This window comes from Protobothrops mucrosquamatus, unplaced genomic scaffold, assembly GCF_001527695.2.
Source record: "Protobothrops mucrosquamatus isolate PMUCROS unplaced genomic scaffold, P.Mucros_1.0 scaffold1028, whole genome shotgun sequence".
Classification (NCBI taxonomy): Eukaryota; Metazoa; Chordata; class Lepidosauria; order Squamata; family Viperidae; genus Protobothrops; species Protobothrops mucrosquamatus.
Genome location: NW_015387263.1, coordinates 123196 through 137610, shown reverse-complemented (window position 1 = coordinate 137610; position 14415 = coordinate 123196). Strand labels below are relative to the sequence as shown.

At 32.6% G+C, this 14415-nt stretch overlaps 1 protein-coding gene across 1 annotated transcript in view; it reads right to left on the bottom strand.

The window, feature by feature from the left end:
• The window catches only part of EPHA3 (EPH receptor A3), a 68623-nt gene that overhangs the window by 15287 nt on the left and 38921 nt on the right, over positions 1-14415 (bottom strand). Inside the window, exons 8-12 of the mRNA XM_015819961.2 lie at positions 14078-14203; positions 9895-10080; positions 3930-3991; positions 2448-2657; positions 817-966 (exon numbers count right to left, since the gene is read on the bottom strand). Coding sequence (XP_015675447.2) covers positions 817-966; positions 2448-2657; positions 3930-3991; positions 9895-10080; positions 14078-14203 — 734 coding nt within the window. The remainder of the gene's footprint in view (positions 1-816; positions 967-2447; positions 2658-3929; positions 3992-9894; positions 10081-14077; positions 14204-14415) is intronic.

The window sequence follows — 14415 nt, the reverse complement described above, 5'->3', positions numbered from 1 at the left end:
ACATAGTAGTAATTAGAGACCAATTTAATTAGGTTTCATATGTGTGTTCAATACTAATGCACTTGTTGGCAAATGTTGTACAGCTCAGTGCATGTACACAATGTAAAGCCAATTCACAAAACAGTAATGATATTTGGTACAATAAGAATTTAAAAAATAAAATTATGGCAGAATTTATAAGCTAAGTAACAAGATGACTATATACATTTGTTTTTAATTATATATAAGTTTAGGAACAAAACAATTTTATTTGTGATGTATGCATAACATAAAAATAAACTGTACTGTGTAACTGGATCATGTCAAGTAAATCAAAGTTAAACCAAGTGCACAAAATGACATTTTTATTTATTGGAAAATACTATATTCCAAAGAAGCATAACTGCAAAGCAAAATATAATTATTTAAACTGTTTACATGAAACAGTTCTAAGAAAATCAAATAGTCACTTCACATAACATATGTAGTACTTCAAAACATGTTCTAATTGTTAAAAACTTATACACAAATATTTACTTTCCTTTTGTAAAGTTCAGTTTAATCTGATCTATAACACTCACGGAATAATTCAATTAAAAGAAATCAGGAGACATTTAATGAGGAACTCTAATCACTGAAATTTTAATTTAAAACAGTTTGGCATTTTATGTCTTACTTGAATCTGTTTTCTTCTTCTATTTTGTAAAAAACATTAATTGTTTAAAAAGTTTTTTTTAAAAAAGAAGCAAAAAATCTCCCCCAATAAAATAAGCCTTTTCCAACAAACTTTGATTTTTTTTCTGTGTAATAATTCTCTATATAATTCATTGTACTCACATCTTGATTAGACATTTCCCAATAAGGTCTCTCTCCATAGGACATTACTTCCCAAAGAACAATACCATAGCTCCATGCATCACTTGCTGATGTAAATTTGCGATAAGCAATAGCTTCTGGAGATGTCCAACGAATTGGAATTTTGCCTCCCTATAAGGCAAAACCATCATATACACATATATCTGTGCACTCAATATTTTGAATAGAAGTCAGACAGCAATAACAATATTGTTGATTGTTTTTATATTTATTTATTTATTTATTTATTTACAGGACTTATATGGCCACTCATTTCATAAAATCACTCTAGAGAGCTCATATAACAATTCATATAACTATCTTTACCAACAACAAAGCCAAGGAGTTGGCTTCATTGTGGCAGTTTAAAGTTTTATCTAGACACGGAAGAAGCTAACAATCCATACAACATAGTTTAAAATTTACCCTTCCCCAAGGTGCCAGACAAAATATTCTCTTAAACCATATTTTCCAATCTTGCCCTAGTTTATTAGGATTAGTCTATGTATATAAGAAGAAGTGCAAAATTATATTATTTAGAAGGGCACAATATTCCTACATGACTATTTTCTCTTAATGAAAAAGTCTGTATATAATACAGTTATAGTTATATAGGACAAATACAAACATATATGTACTGGTACTATATTGGCTATAAACTGCCTTCTGTGGAACTGAAAATAATATTAAAAATAGTACAGAATTAATTAGCAATAATAAGACATAAAGTGGAATCCTACTTGTACTGAAGTATAATTTTTTTAACTTAAGAGGACTTAATGCTGAGTGGATATGGTCAAAACATTAAGGTGACCAACCGTCCTCCTTTAGGGAGGACAGTCCTCCTTTTGTGAGTTCTGTCCTCCCTCGAAAAGTATTCTCCTACATGTCCTCCTTTTCGATATTTGAAGACTAATCTGCAGGGCTTTTTTTTTTCCTCATAGAACGCTCAGAACGGCATTCCGGCACCTTTTTTTGATGGGGGTTTTTTTCAACTTTTGCATGAGCTGTGCTACTCCCGCTATTGGCTTTTGAAAGCCAATAGGAATTGCTGCTGAGCGCGCCAAAACACCGGCTGGCAAACTTTGTACATGCAAGTTGTCTGTATTATTGTTGCAATGAATAAAATGTTTCTTTTATTTATGATATTTTTTCTTCAATTTATTTGTGTCCTCCTTTTCATTGTAAAAAAGTTGGTCACCTTAAAAACATGCATATTACTCCCCCCCCCCCTGTGGATTGGTTGGTCTGACCGTCTAGAATTCAAAAACTGTTTGATGCTATACAGATTACAAACTGAGAGCAGAAGGAGTGGGAAGAATCGTGCATTCTGCTTTAAGGGTCTTCAAAGAAGAATACAATTTGAAAAAAGGAATAAAGGCCTTAGAGTAGTTCAGGGTTTATGTAAACTTTACCATTGTGATTGAACACAACAGAACAATTAAAGGGCAATGTACTTGCTATCACTATACTGACCAATTTCAGTCAGAATAAAATGGTTGTATATGTGCACAGTATCTGTACATAGTAAGATTTATCTGCAGCTTCTACATATTATTTGTGACTCAGATAACTCTGCTTTGTTGCAATAACTCCTAGATCACAGAACTCACCCTTGTTGTATAGGCAGCTTCTGGATCATCTTCCAATATGCGGGAGAGGCCAAAATCAGAGACTTTGCATACTAAGTTACTGTTGATGAGTATGTTGCGGGCAGCAAGGTCACGATGGACATAACCCATATCGGAAAGATATTTCATGCCAGATGCAATTCCTCGAAGCATTCCTACAAGCTGAATGACTGTGAATTGAGCATCATGTTTCTGCAAACAATTTAAACAACCTTTTAGCCCTTCAGTTTACATAAGGCTTCTACTCAGAAATAATCTACACAAGTCAGTATAGCTTGGTTTTGAAAACAGTGTGCTGAAATCCACCAGTTAAAGCAAACATAAATCTGATACGTATTGCCAAATAAGACATCACTCTCTCACTCACTTGCGCTCTCTCTCTTTCTCTCTAACATGAACACAGAGTCAAAACACATTTACTAGCCCAAATCAAATGTCTCTGACTTGCCCAGTTTGATGAAAACTTTTCATTTTAATTTCCTACATTAATACATGGGAAATTTGATAAACTAAGATTGCATATATAATGGATTCAAAATAAAGCATTCCATCTAAACATGATCTTTGACTCAATATTATTTTTCTATAAGCCTAATACAGCTTCATTCTTTCTGGCAAAACCATAGGGCTGTTAGCAAACTTAAGCAGTTCCATTATAGATATAGCAGCTGAACTTTTAGAACAAGTTATAATTAATATTGATAAGATTTCATTTGTTTTTTGTGATTTATCTGCTGGGTAAACCATAGTCATCTTGCTACAATATATTGTGTAAATCCATAAAGTAAATGTTCTCAGTAACTAGTTAAGCTAAGAGCATTCTATGTATGTAACAAATATGCAGATTTTTTCCAGATATTTGCATCGAAATTTATTCTAGGACTGAAATGGAAATTATGACCCTAGCTATATATACTGCTCAAAAAAATAAAGGGAACACATCCTATGAGACATCCTATAGGATGTGTTCCCTTTATTTTTGTGAGCAGTATATATATTATGTCAAGCCATATGAACTTCATCTAAAGTGAAATCTTAGTTTAAAAGCTTAACGGTTCTGATATTAGACCAAACACTGCATGAAATAAATATAATTATAGTATAAATTACCATTCTTCTAAACGCTGTAGTTGCGAATAGAGCTTCATGTTGGGATAGTGCAACAACATGACACGTGCAACAACATGCATGTCTAAAAGTGTCCTCTTGCTATTGATACTGCAACTATGTGTAGATTCTGATATATGCAAAGACACTTGAATAATGCTTAGAAAACAGTAGACTTAGATCTTATTTGACTTGTTTTATTGCTTTGTTGGAAATGATTGATTTTTATCACTCTTTTCATAAAAAGTAATAATGTTTAAAAATAATTGAAGTTCCGTTCATCTAGATATTTCTCTCTTTAAGATAGTGGAATTTGTATAATGCATAATTAGAGGATGACATCAACAAGTCACTTACCCTGAGAAAGCTATCTAAAGAACCATTTTCCATATATTCAGTAACAATCATGACTGGTTTACCTGAAAAATATATTAGACAAATCAATTAATTGAAAAACAATGGCTGTATAAAAAAAGTCAAAATTGAAAACTTCTGCAAAATATGAAAAACATGCTGTAATATTCCAATAGTATTCTAAAACTGAAGGTGACTTTCAGCAGCAAGAGTTGGATATCATGGGCATGTCTATGAAAGTTCAACATTCCATCTTTCTATCTCTATATAGCTTGATAAATTGCATATGTTTTCTCTAAATGTATTATTATGTGGTATTTACAATAACAGAAATGATATTAACATGAGGACAAGATCCGTACACAAAGAGTCCACCTTTTTATTATAGTAAGTTATATTTAGTTATCAGATAGATAAATGTAATATTTATTTATTTAGCTGCTTATTTTTTTTACCTTTATTTAGTAATTGAAAAATCAGTTTAAATTATAATATTGGTTCAAAAGTAAACCAAAGGCATAATTATCCATACATTTATTGGAAGCAATCAATTATTTATATATTTTGTTAGATGCCATAGAATTAAAAATATTAAAAATTATGAAATTAAAAAAGATGAAATATGGTAATATCTACAATAATATTATAGCATGAACATTCTAGGTTTTTAGGTATAGTAATTAAGTAGAAATTTCCATCTAAACCCATATGCAATTCAGAATTAACTTAATGACAATTTTAGAACCCAAGCTTGTATTTTTCTGAATGTTATTTCTATATATAACAGGAATATTAAGAAAATGTTTACAAGTACACATGTACTATTTATATGTATATGTTTATTGTATAAAAAGAATGCACAAAATAATGCAAATATTAGCTCTAACCCATTGGTATCCAACTTTTTTGGCACCAGGGACCAGTTTTGTGGAAGACAATTTTTCCATGGACGGGGGGGGAAGGGTGCATGGTTTTGGCTTCACTTGCGTTCTGTTCATCTCCAGTTGTGCAGCCTCGTTCCTAAGCAAGGGCATTGGGGACCCTTGCTCTAAACTATTCACTAAGAGAATTATGTACTATGGAATTGCATACAAAGATACATTTGGATTATCAAGTCTGCATTTGATGCCAAATGGACAGAAACAAATTTACAAATTATTAAAAGAACAGAACTTTTTAAAAGAGACTATAATCTGATGCCTTATATCAAATATTTCTTCCTAAATTTCCATTTGTTTATTTGATTCTCAAAGCTCCAATTCAGGGGGAAAAAAGTATCTATCTATTCTTTAGCTTCTAGTGCCTTAGCCACTAATATATAGGATAACTTGCTATTGTTGGCAAAAGAAGGTTCCGGATATGTCCTTAGGTAAGGACAAAAGATTATCATAGCAGAGTGCCATCATGTTCCACTTTGACTAATTAGCCAATGGGAAATGTGCTTGGGATAATTGTTTAATTATCCCAAGTGCTAAGTAGTTTAGGAAAAGCATTTCACATTTTCTATTCTAACAGTCTTTTCACTGCCTAATGACAACTGAACACAGTTCTTTCATGTGGCCTTTTGTGAAGAAACACTGCCATGCTTATGCTCCAATGAATCTTTACAACAGCCCATAACTCAAATGTTTCTAGTCAAGTCTGACATAAGTTATGGCCTGGGAACCAACTTCCTCCTTCCCAACATACATACTAGGAATCTACTTAGCAACTGCTTTAGCCCATTTGGGATAGTTTCTCTTATTCACCACTTTCAATTCATTGTCAATGAAAACACCTTAGTGTGGTATAGTATTGATTTAATTTATTAATCATTACATTTCATTTGAAAACAGATGCCAGAATTATGAATTGCTTTTGCAGTATGCTGCTTTTTCAGTGGAAACAATTTTTAAATGACTCTAGGCCTTTGCACTGATAAAATTAAATCACTAATTTAATTTTAATTCATTTTAATTTTTTAATTAATTTAATTAATTTATTTTAATTTTATCATGGAAACATAGTCTTTATACCTCAGCCAGGAAAGAGTTTAGCATAATTGAGAAACTGTGCATGTTTTAAAATCATTTCAACCATATTTTGCTGTATTCCATCTCAATTTTCTTTGGACAAAATTAAGAATATTTTTGGAGAAAGAATACATAACAACTCTCACATATCTTAACATAATTGAAAAATTAAAATACTCATAATTATTTAAACAACTTATTAAAATACAACTGTTTTTTTAGTATAGTACCTTTTTGTTAAAATCATGTAAAAATACATTGCCACAATGCAATAAGAATATCAAAAATATAAATTAATAAAGTAATGAAAAACATTTAAAATTATTAAATGCACATTTCCTTCTTTATATTTATCCTGTCTGAGCAGGTATTCACATATTTAAGCTGGAAATGAATAAGCAATAAGAAACACATGTTCTAAGGAAACCCAACTTATTTTTAGAGAAACATACCATGTTCATTTATCAAAATGTAACCATTTATACGATAACAACTTGTTTCAACAGTGTTTCTAAATTTTATTATACTACAATGCTAAAACCTGCTGTAAATTATTACTAAACTAAGCAGAACATGTGTGTTGGCTATTAGGAGTGCTGTCTATAAAACACCTTGGAGACTAGCATTCGAGACTAGCATAGAAACAAATATGAAACAGGGGAATAATTCAGTGCTGTAAAAATAGACTGAACTCTTCTTTAGCCTGTGCACCTTATCATATCTCTAGTGAGCAGTAAGCCACACAGCTGCTGAATGGTGTATGTGCCAATGTTTGAACTAAGGGTTTCCTACAGATGACAGCCATGAAAGTTGTTAAGAATTATCCCATAATGTGCAATCAGCATGAATAGCTTATTTGTAAAGGCTATTCATCAAAATTTGGTTTGCCACAGAAAATCCCAATGCCAATTAATCATAGATACCATATAGGAAGGTATGGCTGGCATATTCATTTCAAAAAGAACACCCATGAATAATATATACATTTCCTCTATTTCTTTGAACTAATTCCAGCCAAACTTTAAGGATTACATGATTACTCTTAAAATATAAGTCAAAAGCACTGGAAGATTGTTCATTATAATGTATCAATACCTAATATTGTATTAGGCTGATCTGCAGTGATGGCATGCTTGTGTCACTATAAGTGCTAACACAATAGATTCATCACTAATAGTTTATTCCCTCCCTTTCAAAAAAAAACCTCACAAGTTTTGTGAATAGGCAAGGGACTATGGTTTAGACATTTATCTGAGAAAAAGTGTGAGGAGTTAAGAAAGCTAAACCAGGGAGAGACCATAAGAATGACCTCTTAAGGAAGAGAAAAAATATTGCAATAGACTTAAGAAATAAGAACTTGGGAAATATATTGGTGAGACAAAGCAGCAAGGTAAAAATTCGACAGAAAAGAACTACTTAATTTAACATGTTTCTGGAGGAACAGGATAGTCACCATTGCTCACTGATTGGTTGTACTGTAAGGTACATCTAGAGGACTTTGTTTTTGAGTGAGTCCTGCATTTGGCCTTTCACTAAAATGTTGTATGGGGAGTGAGGAGACTTCTACACCCAAAACAGGATGGAAACAAATATGCTGAAGTTTTATGGCCGGAGACGTGAGGTCATGTTCCTGTTTCTACATATAGCTAAAAGTTCTATGCACAAGCAAAGAACCTCTGCAAAATGTGTCACTTCTCCCATCACTGAAGGATTGTGTATACATTACGTACGAATACTATAATGCAGGATCCCCAACTTTTGCAGCTTGGCTGCCCGGCTGGGGGGAGAGAGGAGAACTGGGCCACGTAAGTGGTGGATGATGGTGCTCATGAGCCCACAGCTCTTGTGCAAGTGACAGGCCAAAGCGCAGTTCGATCTGCATAAGAGTCAGGCCGGCACACACACTCACAAGTACCCACCGGCTTTCCCCTTGCACAAGTTGAGCTGCATGCACACGCACTCCAACCAGTCACTTGCGCGGCCCATTTCCAAATGGGCTACAGCCCAGTAGTAGGCTACAGCCCTGGAATTGGGGACTCCTGCTATAATGCATTTGAAGAAAGAAGTTATTTAGAAAAGAACTACTGAACCTATAAACAGGAGAAGCTTTATATTACTACAAAAAAGAGATAAATAGTAATGATGCTAAAGCCTCAAAATAAACTTTATAATATGAATATTAGTTGTGGGTGGAAAGAACAGAGACCTGAAGCTAAGGTGGATATAAGCACAGAGATAGGAGAAATGGAATAAATAGAATGGGTCTCAATGGCTCATAAGGGAACAAATAGTTCCATTAACAAGATATATTTTCTTCTTGTATATTGATAGAGAATTTTCAAAAAAGTGATGAGTTCCAGATTTAAAAATAATTCTTTGGGTTTCTAGTGAATACCATCTGAGCAGATAATTAATATAATTCTAGCTATTTAATAAAACTTTTTAATATTTTAAATATTCAGTTTCTTTCCCCAAAATATTATTATTTTTGTGGCAATATTACCAATAAGGAACGTAATTTTATCAATATACTAATCAACAAGTGATCAGTTGGATGTTCATATTTGCTATATTTATGTTTTCAGCTATTACTGCTGTTCAAATAAATACTGAGTACGAAATTAAAGTATTACAAAGTTCAATTATTGCCATGTGATATTTTTTTTGCTTCCTGAATATAGTTTTTCAAATATTTGCCAGATGCTGACACCGTGAGGTAATATGCAGTATGATTTTTCAAGTCTAGCCAGAATGCCTGCAGCTGTTTAAGAGCAATCAATGTCAAAGCAGAATCCAGTACTTTCTAATACTGAATGACAACTGTAAAACATTATCATCTTTATTACCACAGGAGGGTGTACAATGCACAGTATAATTTTCGAAATCTACAATGGATTCATAGCAGGATTCTTCATTTTCTAAACTGTATTTCTCTATAAATTTAAGTTACAGCATTGAAAAAGGTACTATACTTCTTTGGACATTACAATATTTCCATTTTGTAATACTAGCAGATATTGTAGTATTCAAGAACTGCTGTTAAATATAAGTATTCTATGAACAATGCCAACATATTTATAGCTCAAACCATATGCTGCATTGCATTATCGTCTATGTTGCCCACAACTAATTGCAAGCATTTTAGCTAAATTACATGACACGGTAAAGGCAAAGCATGTATTATCCTTCTGTTTTAAAACGTATGTAAAATTCTGAGTGTTGAGACTCTGCCCAGATTAAAATTAAAACCTCACATATATGCCACAGTTTTAAAAAGTTTCCACAGACAATAATGGCATTTTTTTAAAAACTTATTTGCAGATTTCATTATAGCTTAAATGCTACAAAAATCAAAAATAAAAGAGGGGCAGCTAATTTGGAAATGGATACAGGACATTCTAATGTAAATATTTTTTTAAAAAAAGCAGAAGACGAACATGTATTCTATGGCTAGCAAAAGCTAATGGGTTTGAGTTCTAGTGGTTAATGCACCAGACTAGAGACCAAGAGAATTCTAGTCCAACCTTAGGCTTAAAATCAGGCTAGGTGACTTTGGCCCAGTCATTTTCTCTCAACCCAAACCATCTCACAGAATTGTTGTGAGGCAAAAACAAGAGGAGTGTTATGTATGTTTACTGCCTTGAGTTACTTACAAAGTAGTACAAATGGGATAAAAATCTAAAAAACAAAACATAGCTACATAATTTGGGAATGTTGGTGACCTGCAAATTGTCTGAGTAGTTCCAATATTTTAAATGAAATAACACTGGTTGCAAATGAGTTTAAAATTGTGCACTGGGTAGTAACTGCAGTCAAATTGCCCGTTCCATGCATACTAGCAGCCATCAAAATAAAAGAAAGGGGGATGTTTTCCTTTAAATTCAGATACCCAATGAAAACACACCTCAGCAACTTTTCTTTCAAGCAGATCTTTCAAATATTTTCAGTTAACTTACTTTTGGTGACCACACCTTCTAACCGGATTATGTTTGGATGGTCAAATTGTCCCATGATGCTTGCTTCTCCAAGAAAATCTCTTCTCTGTTTTTCTGTGTAACCAACCTTCAGGGTTTTTATTGCAACTGATATTTCCTTTTTGGAAGGAAGCCTTAGGCGGCCACTACATACTTCTCCAAACTCACCTGTCAGTAATGCAAACAGAAAATATTTGAATTTCCAGCTAGAGATCATGACAGATTAAGTGGCGCAGAAACCTACATTTTGAGTCTACATTGTATACTTTGTGGCTTTTTACTTTCTGGAATATTGCACATACTCCAGATGTCCATTCTGAAATCCGGCTGAAACATTTCTGTTTCTTGAAATATGTGTTTTATGGACCTAATGTAATGTCAAATCTCTACCTCAGAGGTTAGTTGCAACAGTGCAGCAGAATAAAAACAGATGTTTCAGATATCTATTTTAAGCAAGACTTAAACATACAAAGTTTTATGAAACTGTTCTGTCAGTGAACCGGGATGTTCAGAACATAATGTAATTGTTAAGAAAACTGACAAAATAGAAACTTTGTGACGTATGCATGAAAAAATGTTTGTGCATGACGGTAAGTTAAAAAATATATAATTTTATTTGAACTATCATGGAAAGACTTGTTTTTTAACTGAAGATATAAGAGAGAATATAATGCATCCAAGGGACAATAAAAGAAACAACAGCTACAAAATTTACCACTATCTGACCCTACATGAAATCATATCTCCAGTATACTCTACTAAGGACAATATTCAAATATGAACATTAAGTAAATGCCATTAATTTAGAAGAACTAACTGAAAATTGAAAATTGAAACTCAATATTATACAGGTTTAAAGAAAAAAAAACAAAAAACAACCACAAAAGAATAAAGTACTTGGAACAAATTATGTGCAAGCTTGATGTTATAGTTTAAAGACTCTCCTAGGTATTTATGTTAAGATTTTAACACCTGTAACACCTAAACTGTTATCACTATATACCTATCACTGTGTTATAGTCAGAGCACCTTTATTTATACTGACGTTTGCAAAAATTTAGCTATTAATGATACAAAATAGCACAATAAAAATCACAGTCATTTTGAAGCTTGATGTTTAACAAGTGGGTTTTCTTTTCCTTTATGATGTTCTCCTCATACTGGTGTGTAGTAAATTATATTAATGAGTAAATGTGCAAGCTATTATTCTTGATCTTTAATAAAGCCCAGTCTTTTTTTTCAGAGCCTTTTACCTGCTTAAAGCTTGCTGAAATCTTAGAGGCATTTAAGTTCTATTATCATTTCGGTTGGGAATTTGTCTGAATATGGAGAATGATATCGTCCCCAAATAAAGATATTTCGCACCTCTCTTTTTTAATTTTAGTAGCCTAGGACTAAATTCACCATATTCTAACCAAATATCTGTTGCCTTTGGAGGAGGATGTGTATGTCCCTTCTTCTAATCCTTTCTCATATTTTCCAGAATATATCAAGCAATTCCAAACATGGTTGTTTGGTTTTATAACAAATCTGACATAAATTATTAGATCATTTACATAAATGCTGAACTCTATATAAGGATGTTTCCACAGTTGGATAGGGTCATGGCAGAAAAATGGATAAGTAAAATAATTAAATATAATTTGTATTTATTAAAAAAATAATAAATTATTAAAAGTACCAATGTTTTAATTCTACCTAAATAATGGTCTTATACCTATCACATTAAATTTGTAATTTGATGCTATTTACTGAAAAGACTCTTGGCTATAAATCATAGATTCTGGTTACAAAAATACCATAAACATGTACTTCTCCATATTTTTGTTTTGTTTATGTTTAAAACAAGACTCAGTGTTTGGTTTTGGTAAATACTTGGTAAATAATTTCATTAGCATATTTAGTTACAGGCTGCAATATTTTAGTAACTATGTTGGGTTCACTTGTAATTCACTGTTTACTTTTGTTATTAAAAATGTCTTGATTTTAAATCTTGCAGTCATTTCATTTCTTGTGATGGAATTTAATCTATACCACACTAAACATAAATAAACAAATACTTCATGATCACAAGCATTATTAGGAGTTGAATGTTGTTAACAGGGCCCATGTGAGGCAGCTTCAGTTCAGTACTGTTCTATCAACAGTGCTATCTGGTTTTAAGTACTTCATTAGAATAGGGCACACGTATTTAAGGTTTTATCTTAAATTATGTGATTAATATGCAAAATAAAATATGGAAATTTAGCATGTGAACTCACATATTACAGCATGGATATAAAAAGGCAAACATGCTGCCCAGTTATTTCTGAATTTTAGTGATTACATGACATAACCAGACAGCTGGTTACAGTGCAGAAATGTTTGCCACTGACTTCTTTATAAATTATTTGCAGCCTGATATTCTCCAGAGATCGTTTAACTCATATGAACCAGGTCTAACGCTGCTTATCTGCTGAGCATCAAAAAAGGTCAGCCAGATGCTGCCACCTGCTGAGACTTTATGCATTTACACTCTATTAAACCATGGGCATTCTGAAGATAGGAAAGGAAGCAAGCAAATGGAAAGTGACTGATGATCTGTAATCAGATGAATATATTATTCAACATAGCCTCTTAGTTTCAGATATCTGTCATAGAGCCAATGAGCTATTACGATCTATAAAAAATTTAAAAAGGTCTGACTTTCTCAGTCCTGTGTTTTAGGGAAAGATTATTATAAGGATATATGATCCTGCTCTCCAAACAGGAACACTAGATGACTTTATTTAAAATTTTTAAATTTTAGTTCATTTTACAAGCATATATACGTAAGAGCAATTTGTCTGGTTTCAATCAGAACTGTATGGGAATAGAAGATTGTATATGCATACAGATAAATCATGTGCTATATTACATTATTTCAACCTATTCAGAAGATCTGGGATGTTTCTATCAATTTAGGCACTTCCTGCTTCCATTTTGGTGAGAATTTGAACATGGCGTAATAGTAGATGTAATTGTTTTTTCTTCTCAGTTAAGTATGCTCTATATCAAATCCTTGTACAGCAGAGTTCTCCCTGACATTCTTTTTCCTGCTCCAGTAAGACAAATGCCTTACACGAGCTGAAATCTTTTGTGCTGAAACCTTCATTAGTGAGAACAGGATAATCTATCAGTGTTAGGCTAGATAACTCAATAAGTAAGGAAGTAAAATTCATTCAAGGAAGCCTTCATGAATCTCTCATTCTGAACTGTGAGAATGTTGCTTTTTAAAGAACTTAGAGAAGAGAAAGAGACAGGCCTGCTTCACAACATCCACATCAAAATGCTTTCCCTTAAACCATTATCTCTGCCATGAACTTAAACAGTTTAGTTAGACAGATTTTATGCAGAATTATGTATGAGTTCTTTTTGCATTGCTTTGTTCTTTATATTTTCCCTTTTTTCCTAGTCAACTTTTTCCCCCCTTTCAGAGATCAGTCCTTGTTGGTTGAAAAGTGACTTTTCATTAAAATCTGTCCCTCCCCCTTCTTTTTTTTTTTTGGAAAATTGCAGAGTTGCACAGCTACACCCTTCAGAATTGGGATACAGTTTGCTGAATTCTGTAATTCTGCCTTTGTCTCTATACAGCTGGGCTAAAGGAAGAAGTCCTTGACAAAAGTGCTAAGAATGCTCCAGCTGGACAAACTGGCAGGAGGTGACCTAAATGACCCAAAAGGATCATTTAAATACACGAATTACCTAGCACATTCATGGTGACCCTATTAATCGGGTTATATTAAATATATTTCTGAGCCATTTTTTTTAAAGTTATAAAGTTTGTAATATTGTAGTCCTAACAAAGCTTGACCAGTTGTGGAATTTGGAGATGTTTTTCCCTTAAGGGCCAACATTACTGTTTTTGCTTTTTGTGTACTAACACAATAATCGAAATTCATTCACAAATATTATGTTTCAACTTAGCCAGAGCTATAATGCAAAGCTGAATGGTATGTTACCTAGACTGAAAAAGACATTAGCTCTGTCAGTCTGGATGATGTTGCTAAACAAAGAATGAAAGACCAACATTCTTTAATGATTGGTTACACAAGAAATTTTATTGAATAAAATGACTACATCTGAAAAGTTTGCAATAGCAATTAGAATGATATGGCATAGTGATTCTCATTATTAATATTTTTACCTGCCCCAACGACTTTATCAATAGCTATGCTGGAAGCCTCCAGTTCTCTGGCAAATTCATGAACAGCCAGATTAGGATCTTCGTATGTATGTGGATCCACATATGTTCTGAGGCCTGGAAGCTTCACTGTGTAAAAAAAATTCAAAAATATATGGATAAATAATTACAAACACAAAAAGTTAATGATTCCATAAGAAAACATGCACAAAATGCTTGAAAGAAATTCTTCTGAAAAATTGTACATTTTATAGAACACAACTTTTTTGGACAAGTAATAATTTATTTCAACAGTAACAATTATAAGGGACCATAATTTAATCATTTTCTTTATATTCCAG